The sequence below is a fragment of the Mycena indigotica genome, assembly GCF_014461135.1.
Source record: "Mycena indigotica strain 171206Taipei chromosome Unknown Mind.scaff0006, whole genome shotgun sequence".
NCBI classification, from domain to species: domain Eukaryota; kingdom Fungi; phylum Basidiomycota; class Agaricomycetes; order Agaricales; family Mycenaceae; genus Mycena; species Mycena indigotica.
Genome location: NW_023503005.1, coordinates 338,878 through 361,410, shown reverse-complemented (window position 1 = coordinate 361,410; position 22,533 = coordinate 338,878). Strand labels below are relative to the sequence as shown.

The 22,533-nt window shown below is 50.9% G+C and overlaps 5 protein-coding genes across 5 annotated transcripts; 4 read left to right on the top strand and 1 right to left on the bottom strand.

The window, feature by feature from the left end:
• Positions 1-2,654: 2,654 nt before the first annotated feature.
• MIND_00662800 (S-adenosyl-L-methionine-dependent methyltransferase) lies at positions 2,655-3,735 on the top strand (the record flags this gene model as incomplete). The annotated part of the gene is made up of 4 exons (XM_037363351.1): positions 2,655-2,692; positions 2,744-3,123; positions 3,172-3,355; positions 3,402-3,735. The coding sequence occupies 4 exons, from the start codon at positions 2,655-2,657 to the stop codon at positions 3,733-3,735; spliced, it is 936 nt and encodes a 311-aa protein (XP_037218995.1).
• An 805-nt stretch (positions 3,736-4,540) lies between these two features.
• Positions 4,541-6,163, top strand: MIND_00662700 (Saposin B-type domain-containing protein; the record flags this gene model as incomplete). Its single annotated transcript, XM_037363350.1, has 14 exons — positions 4,541-4,693; positions 4,740-4,753; positions 4,821-4,860; positions 4,911-5,021; positions 5,079-5,350; positions 5,402-5,442; positions 5,493-5,511; positions 5,565-5,592; positions 5,646-5,664; positions 5,711-5,746; positions 5,795-5,819; positions 5,869-5,956; positions 6,005-6,073; positions 6,122-6,163. The coding sequence occupies 14 exons, from the start codon at positions 4,541-4,543 to the stop codon at positions 6,161-6,163; spliced, it is 957 nt and encodes a 318-aa protein (XP_037218994.1).
• A 154-nt stretch (positions 6,164-6,317) lies between these two features.
• MIND_00662600 (malate dehydrogenase) lies at positions 6,318-7,582 on the bottom strand (the record flags this gene model as incomplete). The annotated part of the gene is made up of 6 exons (XM_037363349.1): positions 6,318-6,440; positions 6,491-7,039; positions 7,089-7,112; positions 7,163-7,168; positions 7,220-7,303; positions 7,355-7,582. The coding sequence occupies 6 exons, from the start codon at positions 7,580-7,582 to the stop codon at positions 6,318-6,320; spliced, it is 1,014 nt and encodes a 337-aa protein (XP_037218993.1).
• A 67-nt stretch (positions 7,583-7,649) lies between these two features.
• Positions 7,650-8,895, top strand: MIND_00662500 (CYCLIN domain-containing protein; the record flags this gene model as incomplete). Its single annotated transcript, XM_037363348.1, has 4 exons — positions 7,650-7,681; positions 7,727-7,836; positions 7,884-8,093; positions 8,141-8,895. 4 exons carry the CDS (start codon positions 7,650-7,652, stop codon positions 8,893-8,895), a joined length of 1,107 nt encoding a protein of 368 aa, XP_037218992.1.
• Positions 8,896-9,163: 268 nt separating this feature from the next.
• On the top strand, positions 9,164-10,564 carry MIND_00662400 (Aldo-ket-red domain-containing protein; the record flags this gene model as incomplete). Its single annotated transcript, XM_037363347.1, has 6 exons — positions 9,164-9,390; positions 9,446-9,531; positions 9,566-9,970; positions 10,003-10,200; positions 10,277-10,425; positions 10,472-10,564. The coding sequence occupies 6 exons, from the start codon at positions 9,164-9,166 to the stop codon at positions 10,562-10,564; spliced, it is 1,158 nt and encodes a 385-aa protein (XP_037218991.1).
• Between the last annotated feature and the right edge of the window lie 11,969 nt (positions 10,565-22,533).

Below are 22,533 nucleotides of genomic sequence, written 5' to 3'. Positions count from 1 at the left end.
ATGATGCAGTTACGACGGGAAATGAGATTTTTCATGCCCGCACGTGGCAGTGGCCGGTCAGGTGTTGTTACCAATAGCAAAGGTCGCGGAATTTGGTGGGATTTCGGTAGTTTCTGGTTGCCCATAAGGACAGCGGACCTGACAAGAGAGGATCAGATGAAGTTCCGGACCGAGTTTGGAGTCGCACCACAACAAGTCTCGCAAACCCTCTTCGCTAAGCGTGGACTGCAAGTTCGGTTTCGGCTGCACCAGCACTCCAAGCTTATCAGAAGAAGTTTTGAATATAATAGCAGCCACGGCACTGCTTGTTGTTGAGCCAACAACGATTACTTGCACAAATATCGGTCTCACTGAGGGGTTGCGCCGATGGCATCTTCTGCGGCCACCGGCATGATCTTGGTCCCAGAAGCCATGGTCAACATATCGTCGCGTCGTCCAAGACTGTTTATTCGTATTAGCCAAGGACATCTAGACTCCCATATATGCACAAACCTCCGCCACAAATCCTTCTTGCGTGGATGACGCTCGAAAATATCCGCAGTCGCATAGCCCTTGGTGTCGGACAGGTTTTCGCCACTAAGCTTATGTTTTTCCCAGGACTAGGAGATGTCTATTGACTGGATGATCAAGATAGTAAAGGAGAACTGACTAAGAATTGACATTCAAACATGCCCTGCCCGAGAGAAATCATGCGAGGTTTTGCCCGGTCGGTGAAGCGCATATATTCCCAGTCCTTCGCATCCTCGGGACGGGGTCGAAGTACAGAGATTGCGCCAAATTCCGTAGCAGCATAGAGAGAGCGAATATTAATGCCGAGCGACACCAGCGAGTCCCCGACTGCCTGAGCCAAGGCTCCCCCTCCGAAAAGCTGGTTATAGCGGTGAGCGACATGTCCCAGAATGAAGGGCAAACATACAACGAGATTCATGGACTGGAGGAATTTGACAGCATCCGGAGACTCAGACCAGCCGGCAAGCAAAGCTGGGAAGCACAGCATAACCTTACTGTTAGCCTTTTGCGCATACTCGATTGAGTTTTGCGGTGTGGGCACAATGGGTATCTGACCGGGCGACTTGACGACAGGAGGATAAAGAGCAACGGCTATGCCACCAAACAAAGGCTGTAGAAGCTGACAAAAAGTCCCCGACAGAGCCCAAGGTGTCAGACCCATTGCACCAACGGCAAATGGCGCTGGAGCGAAGTGGTGAATTTCTTTTATCATGGCTACAATAACCCAGCTCAACTCGTGGAATGAATACGCAAGAATATACCACATACCAAACTCAGTCCAGTCCGACACGGTTTTGTGTATATGTCGGATTGGTTTAGCCGAACCAGTGCTACCAGATGAATGCATGATCATTGCAAGACTCTCGGGGTCCCGGGCCGGAGGTGAAGGGTATGGCTCAGGCTCCTCAGACACAGATTCAACGTGGGCCAGTTGTGGATAGACTGCGGCCAGGCTAGGAAATTCCTGAATGCGGAGAGGATAATCTGGGTCGACACGCGCCAACTCGGCTCTAATACCAGCAATGAGGTCGGTAAGACTCGTTTCAGTGACCAAGAGAAAATGGCAGTCCGTTTGCTTCAGCATACTGACAACAACTTTCGGTTCGAGACGCGGCCACAGAAGGAACGGCTGGTTGTTGCATGTCAGCATCCAACAAATCGAACCGGGAGAAATCACCACTGACGACTAGTCCCGCACACATGGCGCCCACAACTGCGGCATGGTAAACAAGAGTGTCGGTATTTGCGAGGAGCCCAACAGTTGGCGCCGTTGGCTGTTCTCCAGAGCTTGTAGGCTGAGAGTAGCCCGAAAGGGTCCAAGCAACACGGTGCGCCGCCTTCGCGAAATCAAATCGGGTTACGGTGATAACCTCAGTAGATGGGCTGGGCTCAGCAAAAACGTAGAATGGAGAATTGTCGTGCTCCTCTGTAATGCGTTTGATAGCTTGGGGGATGGACATCGAGATAGCTGGGATCAAAATGAGAGACGATGCTGGGTATAAGTGAAGCGTCAGAGAGCAAGATTCGACATATGAACGCCGTATGAAGTGCCCACGCTCCTATTCCTGCACTGGTTCTATTTTGAGACCGGTACATGCTTTTCCCTCGATGACTGGGTGAAGGAAGCAACCGTGATTCGTCCGTCCCTGCGTCAGTTCCGTGGGTTGCAACAACAGACATCTTCTATAATGGGCATGTCGGCTTGCCAGTGAGCTTCTCCATCTGTCGCCGATAGCAAGCTGATAACCAATCCTCAGCCCCGACCCTTGATGAACGCGTTGTGAATGCGGGACAAATGCGGGAGAAAGAATGTTTGTTGACGAGATGATGGCTGTTGTTGATCGTGACTGACGCTGAGTGACAGTGTGATTTTCTGCATTTTGACCAACTTGGAAATTTCTTCGAATCTCCTCTCAGTCGCTTATAGCCGCAGGCGAGCGATGCATCGAGCCCAACGAGACCTACATTCCTTGGACATCCCGTTTATGTCAGCACGGGGACTCGCGGCCAGACAAACAAAATTAGCCAGCAATTTCCCGCTTCCCCAACACGATTCCTCGATGCGTGATACGCAGTGCCGAAGCAGCGGAAACTGTCAGAGCTAAAGTCTGTTCACAGCCTTCGCTGCGGCTCTATCTCTGACCATGAACGCAGGCAAGAAACTAGTTCCAGAGCAAGAAAGGTTATATTCGGCGCTTTCGTGGCCGTTTAGCAGCTGAAGTATTTCGCTTAGATTGCAAAGGCAGTATGATATGCGCAAGAAGATATACGGGCGAACGTCGCCTTTGCCCGACTCGGTTGATATAAACCAAGTCCGTCGTGTTATTGATGTCGCTGCTGGAACCTGTGCTTGGGCTCTCGAATTCGCTGCTCTACCCCAAGTTCGCGGTCAGCAAGGGGCGATTGAAATCCACGTTTGCGATGTTGACACTGCATGCTTCCCCCCGTCCTCCGTGTTGGACGCAGCAGGCTTAAAGCCATTCGCTCAGGACATCACACAGCCCTTCCCGGACCACCTCGGTCAGTTCGACATCGTGCATGCAAGCTTGCTCTTCCTGTACCTGACGGAAGAAGACTGGAAGGCGGCGCTTACAAACCTGCGCAATATCCTCAGTAAGGACGCGTGTGGGTTGCCGACCTTCTGGCGCTCAATATTTGCAGAGCCGAACGGTGTTATTCTTCTCGAGGAGGTTGACCCTATCTTGTTGACAGAGCTTCAAGACCGTCAGCGGCGAGAAGACTCACACGGAGACGCTATACAATCATATATGAAAGGCTCCACTTGGCGCGACAAAGCCAACTCCCTTTACACCGGTTACATGCTACGCAAACAGCGAGTGGTTGGGTAAGGGCATTAATACCACAAAATTTCGGTCTCAAGTGTGCATTAGGTTATCGTTCCGCCTCCCCGAACTCGCTAATGCATTGGGACTGGCAGTTTCCGCCCAGGAAAACGTCTCGTCGCCATGGGGTAAGCTCTGCGCCCACCGAGCTGGGTCGAAGGGCGATTCACTAGCGGAGTACGAGGCAGAGTCTGCCAGCAATCTGGGCCTTGTCTTTTCGTTCACCGGCTCCGTGTTGGCCAAGGAAAACATATTAGAAATTCCGTTTGGAAACGCGGTCGACAACGGCGTGCTTCCAGCGGTACTGAATGAGATCCAAGAGGGACTGAGGAGTGAGGGAGCTATGATCCAAGGTTCGCAGTTCGAGCTTCGTCGAATGTAATGTCTATCTCGTTGACAATTCGCCTTGCTTCTCGCGATCGTTCTATCATCTTACCAATGACCGTATGGCCGAAGTCTCCGAACTCGACCAGCTGTGATCTGGCGAATGGCCCTCGAAAACTTCGCTCGTTGCTTACCCACAGATCGTCTTGGGTCCAAAATTGGACGTCTTACGATCCCCATGGTGGCTTGCTTCCATCATGATGACAGCGGGTTGTTGGCTGTACACGTATGTCTAAACAGGTGCTTACCCGGAATCTCCAAGTATTCAACCGCGGCCGCGCAGCACGGGTCAACGCATGGCTATCCAAGTCCTACTAGCCATGGTCTCCGCTCCTGGGGCTGCACTGAATCTCAGGCATCACTAGACGAGCCAGGACTGAGGAGGTTGTGAACTTGACACTGTTCTCAGATGCCGTCCCGATCAAGTTCATTGTTGTTTTGGAAAGATATTCGCTGGGCTGGGGACACAACTTGGGGTCTGCTCGATATGGCCGCCGGCATCTCATTGAGTCCCACCTGATGAATGCGCCACGACGACGCCACCGTGGGTGCCATCTAAATTAGGCACCGTGATTGCGAGCATGAGCATCAAGCGCTGTTGCGTGGGCTCGACTTATCGACGGGTATTATTGCGCGCTGACTCCGGACGACCGAAGGACGCCCTTCAGCCTCAAATCGGCGACAAAAATAGCAGTCTGGTGTTTCATTCAAGTTTTTTTTTAGAGTTGCACGACTGGCGGGGCCTTTATAAGACGAGTCGTCGTCGCCTGGTCGCGCGCTTGCCCCCTTGCCTTCTATTTCTCATGGCAGCAGAAACTATCCCTCCCCTCGACGGACTATTAGGCGCCGCCGAAATCGGTGGTGTCGTCGGGACTTTCCTCTTCGGGATAGGCACATTGCAGACATTTAATTATTTTCAAGATTATCCGTCCGATGGTCCCATTCTCAAAACTGCGGTCAGTTCGCTACTACCTGCTTGTCATTAACATGACCTATATTCAGGTTGCTATTCTTTGGTATGTAACGCAGTTGTGCTCAAGGTTTCAATTCAAAACCTGACCACTGTTTAATTTCTTTGCTTAGGTTTCTTGAGCTTGCCCACTCTATCTCCACCTGGCATGGGGTATGTCAATATTTCACTGAAAGCACTCAGAAAACACTGACAAATTTTAGTTGTACTCAATCAATGTTACATTCTATGGCCAGCTTGGACACCTGCTCAATCCTCCTCAATCACTGGCCATCTCTATTCTGTTTACAGGGCTTGTGATTCCCTTGGTGCAGGTCAGCTAGCCAGACAGCCACCGTTCTATCACTGTTTTCATACAAATAATTTTCTAGACATTTTATGCACTCCGTATCCGCAGTCTGTCAGGTCGCTGGAGCATCACAGCCATTTGCTCTGTGCTCACCTCCCTACGCTTTGTCTTCAGCATGGTCCTCATGTCCCTGTTCCTCCACTCTGCCGGATTTACAGTTCTCCATACTGACATCAAAATCTATTGGGTGTTCACTCTGGTTGCATCACTGGGTCCAACTGTAGATATTATAACTGCCACTTCACTTTGCTATCTTTTATGGCAAAAAAGGACTGGATCAACAAGAATAGCATCGTATGCTGACAACTATCTTAAAATATTTTTGAACTAAATTAACCTCTATAGAACACGGCGAATTGTTGATGATCTGATCCTGTGGACTGTTGGTATGTCTCTTGAATAAATGTGCTGCTCAGTAGAGTCAAATCTTGTTCAGAAACAACAGCTATTACTTGGTATTTCATATACTAATATACAGAGATATCAAAAAGTTGACTTCCTATTACAGTCTTGCTGGTATTATGCAACTTATCATGGTTAGTTTGATTATTCATTTCAATTTATTTGTTTACACCTACTTATTGTATAGTTCCTGACCAGGGATGATCGTAAGTATTAACTGATTTTAATAATACTAAATAATCTGTACTCTAGTTACCTGGATTACCTTTTATCTATTACAACCTAAATGTGAGTCTCTATGCAGCAAGTTTCAACTCGGCGCTCACAGCACCGCAGTATTCTCCAACTCAATGCTTGCATCGTAAGTAATCATGAGATCCTGGACCACGACTAGTATGAACATTTTCAAGGTTGAACAACCGGAAAAAACTGCGCTCAAAGAATACCATCATTACTGTGAGCTCGGGGGCCTCCAGCACTCTGCCACAACGACCTACAGTCAGTGATCCATTGTTGTCATCGCCCACGAACTCATCCTTGCGAAAGAATATGGTCATACAAATGCATCGCATGATGGAAACTACTTCAGATCGAGACAAACAAGTATTATCTATGGTATGCGGTATCAAACAGTTAGTCGGGTCAGTTGTTAATTGACTGTAGGATGCTATGGATATGGAGAGAGGAGCTGGTGCCAGTGAATAAAAGATACCTTGGGATACAGGCCTCCAGTTTAGTGTAAAATATATATGTATTGGCACAGCGAAATCCAGTCAAGAATCCAGTAGGCATGCAGAATCTACTTTTGGACATTGCAGAATTAGTGCCTCCAGTGGAAGACAATGAAAACACCAAGGAATTATGCAACGAAAGCCTTGCCCTTCTCGATGTTCTTCTTCAGCTCCGGAAGGCACGCCTCCAATAACTTCTCCTCCTCCGCCGAAATTTGTCCGATGGGGTGAATTTTCTCGACACCATTTACCTGCACAAAATGGGTAAGCAGATGAGATAGGGAAGGACTTCAATACGTACACCGAGCTCAACGTTGGACGAGAAGAAGTCGATGCCCTTGTCGGCGAATAGCGGGCTTTTGACGAATGTCGGGGTGACGACGCCTTTCTCGCCGTTCAGGCCACGGAGGACAGCATTAGCAAACTTGGCGCCAGCGTAGGCCATCGAGAGGGTTGCGCTACCGGCACCGTCTTTGGCTTTCACGACCTCGTCGCCGCCAAATTGGATGCGGTTGACAAGCGCAGCGTACGCGTCACCGGTGACACCCTTGCCATAGCTGGACTGCGAAAGAAGGGGGACGATCGTGGCACCGCTGTGGCCACCAATGACGGTCACGGGTGTGTCGTTGGGGCTGGCGTTGCTGATGCCAGCCAGGAAACGAGCAGCGCGGACAACATCCAGGGTGGTAACACCAAAGACGCGCTTGGGATCGAAGACACCAGCCTTTTCGAGGGTAGCCGCGACGATAGGAACAGTCGAGTTGACGGGGTTGGAGATTACGAGGATGTTGGCGTCGGGTGCTACACGGGCAACAGCAGCGGCCAGGTCACGGACAATTGAGGCATTCGTCTGGAGCGGGCCACGTCAGAGAAAAGTCACAGAAAGCATAAGGACTCACATTGAAGAGGTCGTCTCGGGTCATCTAAGAAGCCACGTCTTAGTCAAAAATAAAAACGAGGGCAAAAAACGTACTCCTGGCTAGCAAACCGAGTTAGGACAGTATAAAACGCGACAAGAATATGCTCATACCTTCCTTGGTACACCAGCAGGGATAACAATGACCTTGGCACCTTGGAGAGCTTCGTCGAGGTGGTCGGCAGCATAGCCGTTAACCTAGAACATGGTGTGCGTAAGAAACTGTGTCAGTCAAGTAGAACAACGCACCTCGCTGCCGGTATCCACATGGCTGACGTCGGCGGCGACACCAGGCGCACCGCGAATATCGTATAGGCTCAAAGAGGTGACGAGAGGGTCACTTTTCAGCAGTAGGGAGAGAGGTTGACCAATTCCTCCACCCGCACCGAGAACCGCAACCTTAGTTTGTCGGGGAGCGGATGAGGAGAAGAGACGCGACGAGGGGGTCAGCGTACGGAGGGCGGAACGGGAAAGCATGGTGGTGGTCGGGAAGAGAAAAAAACTTGCAGCCGGTTGATCCTTTCCATCATGACCACCCGTTGAAATGGCCACCGATTTCTGGTCGAGTTCCCACTAGTACCAAGCCTTTTCATCCTCTAACTCCGACCTGACGGCCTGTAGCAAGCGATGGATTGTCGACCGTGCGACACTCCGTCAAGCAAGAGCAGAAGACCTGCTTTATGTAGAAGACCCTGAGCATCTAGACTTTCTAGCGATATACTTTGCTGAAGGTTCGTCCTTTTACCCCCAATACCAGGCCTAAATTCATATTTGGCAGTGGTTGCAAAGCTAGGAAGGTCTCTCCATCTCGCGCAACGTGCCATCGCCACCGCGACAGTTTTCTTTCGACGCTTCTACCTCAAAAACTCTTATTGCGAGACCGACCCATTCATCGTCGCCGCAGCATGCTGTTATCTTGCCTCAAAAGCAGAGGAATTTCCGGTCCACATCAAGAATGTCGTCTCTGACGCCAGGCGGATGTTTGGTCGTCAGTGGCTGCTCTTTTTCATTTCTGGTGTGGTCTGACAATTGTAGAGGAGCCATACAACGTCAAGACCTTCCCTACGGACAACACCAAGCTCGCCGAGATGGAGTTCTACCTTGTCGACGACCTTGACTGCGACCTGACAGTCTTCCATCCCTATCGAACACTGCTCACCTTGTGCAAGTCTGCCGAGGATCAGCCTGAGGAGGAATCAGAGGCCGGAGAAGTCGGTGTCGGTGTTAATGCGGAGGATGGCTCGCGGTATTGGGGGACTGGGCAAGGGCAGCTTGAGCTCCCTTCCGGCGGACTCCAAACGGCATGGTTCATTATCAACGACACCTTTCGCTCTGAACTCTGTCTCCTCTATCCGCCACACCTGATTGCCATCGCTGCCATCTACCTTACCTGTGTGTTCAACCCTGCAACACAAAGCGCCATTGCCGCTTCCCACGAGCCTACTCCCACTCCTCGACGTTCCTCGCGTCACGCAGCAGACAAATCCAGCACCCAGGACCCGCTCACCTTCCTTGCCGGCTTGAACGTCTCCCTCCCACTGGTAGCCACAATTGCCCAAGAAATCATCGCCATGTACACGCTCTGGGAGCGCTACAGGGACAAACTATCTGAAAAGAAATCAGAAGCTGACGCAACACCACCGCCAGTCGACGGGAATGGGATGACAGCAGCAATGCTGACGGATATTCTAACGCGCATGAGGGAGGCGCGAATGCAAGATCACATTCAACAACAGGGTCGGCAAATGGCAGTCAATCGAATCTTGGAGCGAACTCAAGGAGCCGGCTGATAAGGGTTAGTTTTGTTGTAACTTCTGCACTGAAATGTGACCAGTCCTACTTCTTCGCTGATTAAGTGACTCGCTGAGCTGACAATTGCAAGAGCTGACAAAGCGCGCTTTCTCAGCTGTTGCGGCGCTCGTATTCTCCACGGGAGCCACTTGGTTGTTGAGCGCCCCCCCATTTCGGATTCTTTTCGTTGTGGGTGTGAGAAGATGAGGTTGATACTTCGACCAGATAAAAGACGGCAGCTGTGGTCTGAGTGGGCTCATACCCAACATGTCTTTCTGGGAGGCACCAATCCCAGCGGCTACCAAGCTTGCACACTACAGAACACTCTCTCCCAACGCAGGCATTCATGTCTCTCCCCTCCAGCTCGGCGCGATGAGCATTGGAGACAAATGGGAGCAGTTTGGAGCCGGATCGATGAATAAGGAGTCGAGCTTCAAGCTACTCGACGCGTTCGTCGAAAATGGCGGCAACTTCATCGACACGGCCAACAGCTAGTGCGTCGTTTCTTATTACTGTTACAACACCCGCTCATGATTTCTACGCTTGCAGCCAGGATGAATCCTCTGAAGAGTTTCTCGGAGAATGGATGGAACAACGCGGCATACGGGACCAGCTTGTCATCGCGACCAAGGCGCGTCAGTTCAAAAGGACTCCGCAATGACTTGACAGGGATCCAGTATACCTCGAACTACAAAACGCGGAAGCCAGGTTATCTAAACAAGGCCAACTACGCTGGCAACAACGTCAAGTCGATGCATCTCAGCGTTGAGGCCAGTCTCAAAAAGCTTCGTACTCCCTATGTCGATATACTCTATGTCCACTGGTGGGACTGGGACACAAGCATCGAGGAAGTCATGAACGGTTTGCACAATCTTGTCGTTCAGGGGAAAGTGCTCTATCTGGGCATCTCCGACGCGCCCGCGTGGGTGGTCGCGGAGGCCAATCGTTACGCAAAAGACCACGGAAAATCGCCGTTTGTGATCTACCAAGGCCGCTGGAATGTACTGGAGCGTTCTTTTGAGCGCGAAATCATACCCATGGCGCGCGCTCACGGCAAGTATTCGTTTACCACAAGTTGTCTGGTCACGGTTGACAGCGGGTGCTAGGCATGGCTCTCGCCCCATGGGATGTGCTTGCGGGCGGAAAACTGCGAACTGATGCTCAGGATCAGGCACGTCGAGAGAGCGGAGAAAACGGCCGGACATTGCTGGATCCTAACTGGGAGCGGAACGAAAACGAAGTCAAGATGTCTCGTGCGCTCGAAAAAGTTGCCGGGGAGGTTGGAGCCAAGTCTATCCAAGCCGGTTGGTAAATAGACCTCGTCATATGCTCATAGCTCACCCATTACACAAGTTGCCATCGCCTATGTGATGTAGAAAGCTCCCTACTGCTTCCCTATCGTCGGCGGACGCAAAATAGAACATCTGGTGGCCAATGTCGAGGCTCTTGACATCTCTCTTTCGCCAGAACAGATTAGTTATCTTGAGAGCGTGGTTCTATTTGAGCTGGGCTTCCCGTCAGCAATGATTGTGAGTTTTTGCCATAGTTCCTCTGCACAAAACTGAAGCAGTTTAGGGTGATGGCTCCGAGCAAAGATTCATGCTCAAGTCTGCGGGTCGTCTTGTTCCTCTGCCGCGTGTTCAACCCTTGCGCCGCACGGAAGATTAACCTGACTAATAGCATTTAGAGCTCGAGTGGCTGGAGTTTTGATACGTTCGTGATTTCCCAAGTACAGCCGAGTACACTTCGAATTTCATTATGGATGTCGTCAAGAGCATACGCTGGACTTGAAAGTAGGGTTGGAGAGAAATTAAACGAGGTATTTGTTGGGGGGAATAATCTGACTGAAATTTTCAGTGTGGTGGGCGGCGTCAGCCTTGTCCTCCGTGATCAAGAGCACCGACAAGCCTGCTGAGAGCTTCCTTCACTCTTTACTAGTCCTCCGATGCTGTGAAAATCTGGTCCCACACCCACACATCGATGCCACATGTCTTCCTTTTTTGTCCTCTGACTCTTCGGCGACATCTCTGGCGCCCGGTGTGGGCGTCCATGGGTATGGGTATAAAAGGCCGTGCCGTCTTGCAACGTGGTCAACAGCCTCTTGTCCTCTCCCCTCGTCTTCTCTTCGAACTCGCTCCCCTGCTCCCTTCCCTCAAGCTCAAGCAACTGACCGTTCCACAACCCTCAACAGCACTCGATGTAGGTGTCGCATACCTTCTTACACGAGGTTCGCTCACCATGCTCAGATCGGACTCATGCTCGACAACATTGTACTCATGCTCGACACTGGTGAGTAGGCAGTCAGCTATCCACCCATTCTCTCTCTCTCTACGGGCATCGTCCCATCGTTCGCGTGGTGGTCGGTTATCAACCACTTATATCCCTATCCATTGTCCATCGAGACTGGGACCACCACATCGTTCACCATCCACTACCTCTGCCTCTCTTTCTTCTTTCTTTCGCACACACCCCCAAACCAACCAACCAACCGACCATCGACCACCCATTCATCGAAATGCTACCCTTAACCGATGCAGGCCCAGCCATAGTCCCTACACACACGGTCTCAGCAACATCAGGACAGGACCATTCTGCGAGATAAAATTCCAAAGCGGTCAGTTGACTCTATCGTCGTCGAAAACAACCACTCACCCTTGGACACTAGTGACCAAAGTGAGAAGACCGTGTTGTGTCAGGCGATCAATGGCTGGTCCAGGAGTCCGACCGGCAAGAGCCCGACTGTTGCAGTGCGCCCGCCGCGGTTTCGGATCGAGGATGTCGCGTCTTAAATTTGCATCGCTGATGCTGGCCGGCAGGTCTCCTGTGAGATTCCAACGGGGCGTACGGACGGGGGCTCACTAAGCATCGAATGGGCGTCAAAGGACATCGATAACCTGCTAAGTTGTCAAATAACTCCTCTGTTTCCTTTTCTTTTCTTCGTTTTTTCCTCGAGGAATGGGATGCGGCCCCGGATGCTGGCTGACCTACTCAACTTTTTAGCTGTTCTTTGTGGCTGTTGACTTGATTTGGTGTACTGGTGTAGAATTACACATGCATAGAAGTCAATGGCAAATATGATTGGTATCGCAGATTACAATGGGCATATAAAAAGCTGAATATTGTTCGCTCGACCACTTGAAGAAACACTGCGGCAAACATGTCAGAGTCATATCATCAGGCCTGACAAAGCCTACCACAAATCGACACACTAGGAATCCACCACCGCATACTCAAACTGGACCCGACACAGTCCGCGCTCGTCGCGTCTCCGCTTCACCCTCCATCCGCCGCAGACGAATGGAAGCCCGCTGCAGACCCAGCGCCACATTGCCAGAAGAAGCACGTTGATGTCCGGAAAAGTTCGAGAAATCAAACTGAGCGCCAAAAAGATTTTGCCAAATCAGCTAGAGCGATCTTCACCAATGGGTGCAACTTGCTCGTTGAGGGTGCGAAAGGGTCGACTGGCGGTGTTGCGGGAGGCGTTGCTTGGGGAGTCAGCTGAGGAGTAGCTTCTTCGTTGTCGTTGATTGACGAGTCTTCAGATGGGACGGCCCGCCGCTTTCCGAGAGCTTTGGCAGAAGGTTGGCTATTTGCAGGAGATGGGGCTGGAGACAATGGTCTTGGCCTTTTTCCAGCGATGAACACAGCAGGAGAGCCTTGAGGAGGAGATTCAAACAACACATCTTGTGTTTGAGTGACTGGAGGTGGGTGGTCGACTGGAGGCGGTAGGTTTGGAGAGTGGTATTGTCGAATGCCTTGACCGAATCGAATGAACGAATGAGAGCCGGGTGGGGTGAATGAAGTGGAAGATTGAGCGAAGTCTGCAGGAGGGGCAGGGACAAAAAGTTCTTGGTGTCGACATCAGCTCAAATCAACTCCCAGTTAGAGGAACATACCAGGAACGGATCCTCCAATGTTTACGCGCGGGTTGAACTCATCCACCACCTCTACCCCTTCGCCGAGCCAGTCATAGATCCAATTGTACATCCACTTGTCATCATCGTCGTCATCATCGAATGCCTCGAGTTCCTCATTAAAAAAATCATCCGCTGAGAGAAATATTAGATGGGTAAATTTTGAAATGCGGTTTACCTTCCACCACCTCAGCTGCCACGGCAAAGTCGTGTGGCTGAACGTCGTTCAGGGTGGTCGGATGGCGGTTGACGAGATCCTCAATATCGACCTCTTCTGAGTCCCCTGGAAAAGCATAAGCCCATTGAACGAGCATCAAGCAAAACTGTTCACCTTCAGGAACCCCATCCAAATCGAGTTCAAACAAATCACCCAGCAACTCGTCACCGTTGCCACCAAAGATGTCTGGACCGGCGAATCAAAGAAGGCACAGTTTGAAAGACAAAAACACCCACCGAACGCGAGAATGGCTTTCTCAGCCAGACGAAAATGCTTCATTGCCTCCTTGAGGTGATCTACCTGAGGCTTCTCCTGTCCCACCCTGAACAAGTCCCGCGGCAACCACAACTGGTCATTCGCACTCGCAAAAATATCTGGGCTCGAAAATGAACGGGCATACAAGCTGTAAAAGAAAAAACTGACCACACGCAAGCAGGAGCTTTTCAAGGCAGCGGAAATGTTTCATCATCCTGTGAAATTCGTCGCCATGGTCCTCGCCGACATCTAAGGAACTTGATAAGGAATAAATTACAATTTCATCGATTGCTGACCGAAAGCAAGCAGTGCCTCTTCGAGTGCGAGTAAGTCTTTCGGCTCCCAGTCCTCGACTTGCTGTTCGTTGGCTATAAACCATGAAAATCGCATTCAAGACCAAGCAATACCACCGTGACCGCACCTTCAGCCTCATGCACAGGCTCTTGGGCCTCAATTTCGCCCCAAAGCTCTGCTTCCTCAAGTGGGGCGTGGTTGTTTACTGCGATGGCGTCTCCCAACACGTTGGCAAGAGCTGGAACTTTAGAGAGGATAGCATATAAAAAAGCCATACGGACGCACCTGGAACATCCAACTGACGAGCCAACTCGTCGTCTTCAAGCACATCGTTACCCTGCTGGTTGATATCTGGATGTATTCCGCCCTGATCTTGCGCGGCTACTTCGAAGTCTTGAAGCTCCTGGTCGATTGGCCGCCCAGCAACGTTGATCCACACTGAAGCCTTGAGCAAAAACGTGAAGATGGAGAGAAAAGAAACTGACAGGCGCCATCAGCAGCACGTGGTTCGGCTTCCCAATCACCTTCACCTTGAAGGACAACAAGTTGGTCGTCGCGCCCTAGTCCTATTTGCCAAAGTTACAACCCTCTCTGTCTCTAATGCAACTACCTGCCGTTTAGGACCCAATCTATTGGATTTTGTGCTTCGTTGGCATTCTCAGCCCCAGCGGCATCGGCACCCGGGCCAGCTACATCACGACCAGCTTCTTGGGCATTCTCGCGACCACCCAAAATAATTGTGCGAATGCGCTGGACCAAGTCATAGAGATCCCAGTCGGATGGGGCGAGATAGTGGTAGGCAGCCCAACCAAACACAAAAAAGCCACAGAAAACTGTCGTCCACCAAGCCACATGCGTGCTGACAGCGGTGAAGCCCACCGGGTCAGGGAGGAGCCAAGTCGGGACAAACAAGAGCAAGTTAACAAGGAAAACGATGACTAGCCAGGCCAGTTGGATGATCTTCTGCAGGCGTGTCACAGTCGCCTTTGCTTCACCATCATCCCCGCCGTTTTCGAAAGTTTCGTCAGTGGTTGGAGGGGTGAGGGAACTTGAAAGCTCTGGACTTGAAGAACTTGAACAGGAAGAAGTTGGAGGAGGAAGATAATTTTTGTCGGTTGTGGACGCCTCGCTAGTGGATTGAGGGGCGTTAATGAGCTTGACTCGCCTTGCCGCCGCCTGACGTCTTCGTAAAATCGCGCGGTATTCTTCAAGTGTCAGCAGTTCCACGGGAGGAGCCGAGGGTCGTGGGCCGTGTGCAAGGGAAGCAAACAGTGATACGATAAAAAGAATGGGAAGGAGAAGCATGGCTATTTCATCATCAGCCAGTAAACTACATCGCCAAAGAGAATATGCAGCACGCACCAACTCGGACACTGGCAGTTAATTCGTGCTGTTGCAACAAGGTTGTTCTTTAGCTTGATCCCGCCTTGAGGGAGTGGATTGAGAGATATCGCGAATTTCAAGAGATGGTACTAGGCGTGGTGCACAAGGAGAACACTCAGTGATTGAAGGACAGAGGAAAGAGAGGTCGCGACGCAGTGTAGACACGTGATGGCGGATTGACACACCTCTGTGACACCGCAAATCAGTCACGTCACATCATCTTGTCTTCGCCCACCATGCGCTCGATTCTGCCATCCGTTCCTCGGTTCCTTATAAACATCGTTCTCCCCATCCAATTGCTTCTGTTAGGACTCAAAGCCACTTATACTTTGAACTCCGCCACCGAGCAAAGTCAGAGTAAGGATGTAGTGCGTGGCGTCTATCCGCCTACCAAGACGTCTGGTTTCGAGTCTCCAACGCCTTGCAGACCTGCAGTCTCCCAACCATCGATCGTGGGCGTCGCAGCTGTCATATTTTTAGTCCTGTTTATTACTGCGCCAAGCATCTTCATGCTGCAGAAGCGTACACGTCGCAAGCCAAAGGCAAAGGAGTGGCCATGGGTATCAGTTTGCCTCTTAGGCATCGTTACCACTCTCTTCTGGTCCGTCTCATTAACACCATATCTCATCGAGACCATGAGAGTGGCTCGGCAATCCTCCCGTGTTTTGGAGCTTGGCTATGCTATCCCCACGAAGGTGTTCTCTCACTCTGTGTCAGTTGCAGAAGTGAGCGCCCTACAACGACCTGCAACGCTTGCCATTGCTTGTCTTGTGAGCCATATCCTCTGGGTTCATTTGATGGGCCTACTTTACCGATTGCGAACCTACTTTTTCAAGAATGCTTTCCACAACTACAGATGCTCCGTGTTGTTCGCACTGGCGCCGTTTTTCCTCATATACAGCTCGGAAGCGAGGAAATCCTTGCTGTTGGACATCTTCATTGTGTCCAGACCGTTGCCAGGTTTGGCTCGTGCTTTAGTGTCGCTTCAGCACCAGATTCAGCAGTGGGTGCTCGGCATAGACTTGGATATTCTTATGGTGCGTGAACTGTCCTCTCAGTATCTTGGCTGAGCTCTATTCCAGTTGTTGCTGGGCCCCGGCGTCATTCACGGACCCGGCATATTTCTTTCGATCAGCGCCTCAGTCGTCGCATGCATATTTCCACCTGCATATATGCTTCCACCGGGAAACTGGGTTTACTTCATCGCTTTATGGCTGGCCTATGTGTCTATCCATTACATCATGGTGGTCTGGATAACGGTTGTTGCTGTGGCACCGTACCTGTTTTTCGGCCAGATCTTCAGCTGCAGGTTGTCGGTGTATTATGGAACTGCTTTCCGCTTCTACGGCGTTGAATCGCTTCAAGAATACATGTTCGTGGAGTTTCTTGGCGACAGCGACGCTTGGCTGTTACGCCAGAGCAATCGCATCGCCCCACTTCTCCGAACTCTCCACCATGTTACTGCCGAACGAGTCCTCCAACGACAGGCTCCTTTGTGGCAGTTAATGGTGAGTTTGTCTCCGAGTCTACTAAACAAGAACTTTCAATTTATCTCCGCTCAGCTTATCTGCATTCCCCCGATCCTCTTTTATATTCAACTTGAACTGGTCAGTCGCATCTTGTCTTTCCCAATTTCATGACTCACAGATTTCCACAGCTTCCGTGGCGGCGCACATTGCACAAGGGTTTTCTTTATCTGAGAACACTGCTCAGATGACGTTGCGACGCAGTACAGACAACTCAGAGCCGGGTGGGGAACAACTGACGAGTGCAAAACTTGCAGCAACAATTGTGCTGGGGACGCCCAGTCGATTGTTTGCGTGTCATCATGCTCAATGATCGCTTCACTCACTGTCGAACACCGAAATCGGAACTACGAGCAACAACACGGAGGTTGCTTGTAGAACTCTCAAGGACGTGATTGAGTAGGCATACACATGCAAATCAAGTCATCACTCCTTTCCGTTCCACGGTCGAGAAACAACAAGCGATCGTGGATACCTCTGGGCTTGTGCAGTTGGTAGACGGAGAATCGACTCAAAGAATGCACAGAGCAGTTTCACGACCATTCACCAAGAATGACGGCCATCCTGTCGCCCGCATTCTCACCCATGAATGCTATCTGACTTGATTGAGAATCGGGGTCGACAAACCTAGCATCAGCCTCGACCGTCAAGTTACCAACCCAGCAATTTTCGAGGGATAATCAGACCCCGACCCTCGAAACTCGCAGCAAGTCTTGATTGAGAATCGGAGCCGATGGCGCCGGACGACTTTATTCGACCGACTTGAGCTCCGACCGCCAAGTTCTTCTTATCCACCAACTCCTCGAGCGAGAATCGGACTCGCGACTCTCGAAACTCGCAGCAAGTCTTGAACGAGAATCGAATCTGACGAACGACGGCTTCTTTCGCCCCGCGATCAGCTTTCGACCGTCAACTCACTGACTGCAGGTTTCGAGCAAGAATCGAATTCCGACCCTCGAAAATTACGACCATTACCACCAGCGACTCTTGATTGAGAATCGAATCTGACGAACGACGGCCTTTTGAGCCCCGCGATCAGCTTTCGACCGTCAAGACCAGCGACTTCAACTTGAAGTCAAGTGATTGAGGAAGGTCCGTCTTGAATCTCGTCGTTTACAAGTTTGTTCTTAGGCCTTTTCAGATTTGATTGAGAATCGGACCACAGTTGTCGTCCGACCGTCAAGTCTATCGAAGTCTTATGAGAATTGGGATACCTTGTGTACTTCCAACCGCCGAGACTTGTCCCTTCTTTCATCGACTCGGAATTGCAGAGTCACCAGTGGTGCTCCGCGATTTGCAACGCCGTGCTTCCGTACCCGTACTAGTAGTTATTTTTTGTCTCTTCTTTTCAATGAATTCACAATTTTTTTCACTCGTTAATTCTTCTGAAGACTTGCCCGGCCTCGCTAATTTGTCAGCTTAACCCAGTCCCCTGCGGTCTTCGAACGATTGTACAGTCATCACTCTCCGACCAACCATTATTTCCTCTTTTGTGTGGACAGTAACAAATTTGCACACCACTTTCGTCATGGAAAGTGCTGGGGTACATAATGATACTCGTGCGCTCACCTCACGTTGGGGCCTCTTCACCCTTAGGGCTGACTTGGGACAGTCAACAAATGATGGACAGTAAACGTAGTAATCCGATCTTTGTACATATTCGCATAGGTTCAACGTGCAACAGTCTGGCTACCAACATTTGGCTCAATCGCACTTGCTGGAACTTTGCGAGGAAAAACATCAGAAATGTACAATCAAACTTGCAGGAGAATCCTACCACACTCCATATCCACCACCGCAAAAAATACTCAAATCGGACCCGACGCAGTCCGCGCTCTCCGCGTCTCCGCTTCGCCTTCCATTACCCGCAGACGTATAGAAGCCCGCTGCAGACCCAGCGCCACATTGCCAGAAGAAGCGCGTTGATGGCCCAGGTCAAACCTAGCATTTAAATTCGAACCTTGAGCAACAAAAGATTTAGCCAAATCAGCGATAGCAATCTTGTGCGGTGCCCGCAATTTGCTTGTTGAGGGTGCGAAAGGGTCGACTGGCGGCGTTGCGGGAGGTGTTGCTTTGGGAGTTGACTGAGGAGTAGCTTCGTTGTCGTCGTCAATTGATGGGACAGCCCGCCGCTTTCCGAGAGCTTTGGCAGAAGGTGGTGGAGGCAACTGGCCGACAAGTCTATTGAGGAAGTGGATGGAAGACGGGGCTGGAGGCAATAGTCTTGGCTTCTTCCCAGCGATGTAGACAAGAGCGACGCCTTGAGGGGGAGAATCGACCAGAGCGTCTTGCGTTTGAGAGGCGGGAAGTGGGTGGTTAAGTTGAGGTGATCGATGTGGAGAGTAGTTGTCGCGGATTCCCTGACCAAATCGAATGCGAGAATATGAGCCAGGTGGGGTGGCGGGAACAACAGACTCAGCAAAGTCGATGGGTGGGGCAGGAATCGCAAGCTCTGTGTTCGCATGAGCTCAAATAATGTGCGAGTTTAAAAGAAACACACCAGGATTCATTCCACTTTCAATATTCTCACGCAAGGTGGATTCGTCCACTACCTCCACCCCTTCATTGAGCCAATCGAAGACCCAGTCGTCGTAGTTGTCGTCATCATCAACCTCGAGTTCCTCCTCAAAATCGTCCGCTGAGAGAAATATTAGATGGATCATTTGAAATGTGGCTTACCTTCCGCCACTTCAGCCGCCAGGGCAAAGTCCTGTGGCTGAATATCGTTCAGACTTGTTGGACGGCGGTTGATGAGAAGTTCGATATCGACCTCTGCTTCCCCATCCTCTGGAAAAACATAAGCACATTGCGTGAACTTCAAGCAAAACTGTTCACCTTCAGGAACCCCCAGTTTGAACAAGTCCAATAGCAACGGCAACTCGTCATCGTTGTCAGCGAAGATGTCTGGACCGGCGAATCAAGAAACACCCCAGTTGGAAAAGAAAAATACTCACCAAATGCGAGGATGACTTTCTCAGCCAGACGCAAATGTTTCATTGCCTCCTGGAGGTGATCGTCATTGTTCCGCTCCTGCTCGTCGACATCTAAGAGAATGAGGACATATCGAGCCATGCGGAGATCTTCAAGCTCAGCAGCATCTGCTTGTGGAGGCATTGTCAGTATGTTGCAACGACGGGTCAGAGCAGCTTACCGCCAGCGCCTTGAACTTGCAGTTGCGGGGCCACGCCAGGCTCTTGCGGTTCCTCGTGGATCTGCGGCTGGACATTGTCCGCCAATCCGAGTCCTTAGGTCAACAATGAGAACACAATTAGTGCGAGCAATTTGGTTAACCTTCGTTTAAGTCTTCCTCGACACCCTCTTCAACGACCGCGGCGAAAACTTCTGAGCATCAGTAAGAAGTTGTAATTGGGTAGAATCATCATTAACCTAACGCGAGTGTTGTCTCTTCATCGGCTTCGGCATCTGTAAAGGCTGAGAACACAAGTTGAGCACCATGAGCAACACAGTTACCAGCATCTCCCAATCGAATCACGCCTGTACCATCGTCTCTATCAAAAAGGTCGTTGGGAGGAGGTAGTTGTTCATGGCAGATCAGTGTCGCTTCCTCTATCCATAGCAGATCTTTGAGTGACCAGATGTCCGTGTCATGACCGGCGAAAACACCTTGAATTAGTGAATGGATGGCCGGGAAACTCAATCTAAACAGATTACCCAGCTCAAGCGCAGCCTCCTCGATCACGAGAAGACCGTCTCCCCAGTCGTCGTTTCCACCGTCGTCTGCCTCATGATCTGTTGAAGATATTGAAATTTGCATTGCGAGTCAATAAGAATCACCTTCTCGTTCTGCTGCATAACAAATGAGACAAAGAAGATACATAGCTAGTACTGTGTTCACGCACCGTTGTCCCCTTGTGCCTCTTCCATTTCAACGGCCTCATTTCCGCCAAGTCCATGGGCAAATGGCAGTGCTTGTTCAGGGACAGCATCGACTGGAACGCAGTGAGGAGGACGATTTGGTTTCCAAAAATCCGTCCACATACCATTCTCATCCAGTTGATCAGGAAAGCGGTCTGCTTCTCCTATGGGATGTCCGTTGTCCGCCTCGGGCACCGCATCGTCAGGAGCAGCGACAGCCTCAATATCTAGTGTAAAAGATTCAGAGTTTCTCGTTTGAGTACGAAGTCAGGCCAACTTGCCTTGTTCCAGTCCAGCTACGGCACCGTCAGCCACGTCGCCACCATCTAGTGTTTCTAAGTCATTTCTGCTTGCTGGAATCAGGCAGTCGCTGTACCGGTGTCGATACCAGTCCCTGAATTGCGTCAGCGTGTTAGGTTAACTGGTCAGAGAGTGCGAACCGTTCGCATCAGCTTGTCGACCGGCTCCTTCAGTCCCTCGCGCGTGTTCCTCGACTCGGGGCGGTTGCTCGTTGACTGCCGGAGCATTTGAGCAAATGCATATGGCGGGAGGAAGTAACCAACAGTTTTCGTCACGTGCTCCTAACAGACCCTCGTCTCCCCCGCCATGTTCAGCGACAAATCCACCCTCTGCTTTGGCTCTCACCAGTCTGAAGCCAAGAATACCAAGACGTACCCGCGATCCCATTCAAGACCCAGTCTATCGGACCAACATTGAGGTTGGCCAATCTCCCGTGGATTTCGGCGTCTTCAAAAACGGGTCCGACTTCGACTTCCTGCCTAGCGACATTAATAGCAACATGCTCTGAACCAAACAGATACCGCCTAATAGTCCTCGCGACTCTGAGTAGAAACGTCCAAATGGGTTCTAGGGCTCCTTGAAGTCGATGAAGATGCAGCCAAAAGCGGTGCATGTCTGGCCAAAAATACCATACCACCAGCACTATGACTGCCCCAGGGATACTGCATAGGGCGCAAACCAAGAGCCACCACACTGCATGAACCGCCACTCCAACGACCCCAACTGCCTCGGGCAGAACTTCAGCTGCGATCAAAACTGGGAGCTCAAGCAGCGAGTCAATTGACAATGTGGTTTGTTGAAATATCGCGCTGAGAGCTTCAAGAGCGCTACTCGGAGGAGTGGTGTCGTCACTATCGTGGCCAGGAGTCTTGCGAGAAGAGCTTGCATCTTCTGCCATCAGAAGGGCTGCGTCGTTCTCTGACTCGGTTTCGACGGAATGGGGCTCGCCAATGGAAGGTCGGAGTAGAGGGGCATAAATGAGGCGTAGATTCTTGAGGATTCGATGACGGCGATGAAGTGCTGCCCGATAGTCTTCGAGCGTTGGGATATCAGCAAACGCCGAGGTTGGTCGGGGTCCTTGTGCGAGGGACACAAAAAACGTAACGATGAAAAGAATGGGAAGGATGAAGATATCTGACTCGTCCTTGTCAGTTGCGCAGGAGTCGGAGTCGAATGGAAAGCAACCTTCGTCGCGTTGCGATGTACGAGCTAAATCCGAATTAGTGCCCTCGCCAAGGTTGAAAGATGTAGTTGAAGCATTACAATGCGTCTGGGGTAGGCGAGTTGAATCCGAGCACTTCAATGAGGGCGATGCTGGGAGTCTGAAAGAAGGAGAGCCAACCGCGACACCACAGATATGAGCACGTGATGGCGAAAATATCGTGATGTCGGATCAAGACTCATGTGTCACTTAGTCACGGTCACACTTGACTTGTCTTCGACAGCCATGCCCTCGATAATGCCCTCTGTCCGCTGCTTCCTCATAAGCTTTATCGTCCCAGCTCAATTGCTGCTTCTGAGTGTCAAGTTCACCTACCTCCATGTTCATCACGTTGAGCATAGCAAGGATGTTCCAGTGGCGGCTATTGTCGGTTACCCCGCGACAAAGACGTCTAGTTTCAAGCCTCCCACTCCCTGCACCTTCTCAATCTCCCGGCCCTCGACTTATGCCATTGTTCCTGTGGCACTCGTCCTTTTCATTGCCGCACTCGCTCCCTTTCTTTTCCATGTGAAGAATGCGAACGGCAAGTCGAAGGCCACGGGTAGGCAGCTATGGGTCCCAGTTGGGATGTCCTTTGGGGCTGCTCTTTGCTTCCGCTCCATTCATCCGGGCATATTCATCGGCTGTTCACTCCTCCCTTTGCCCAGCAA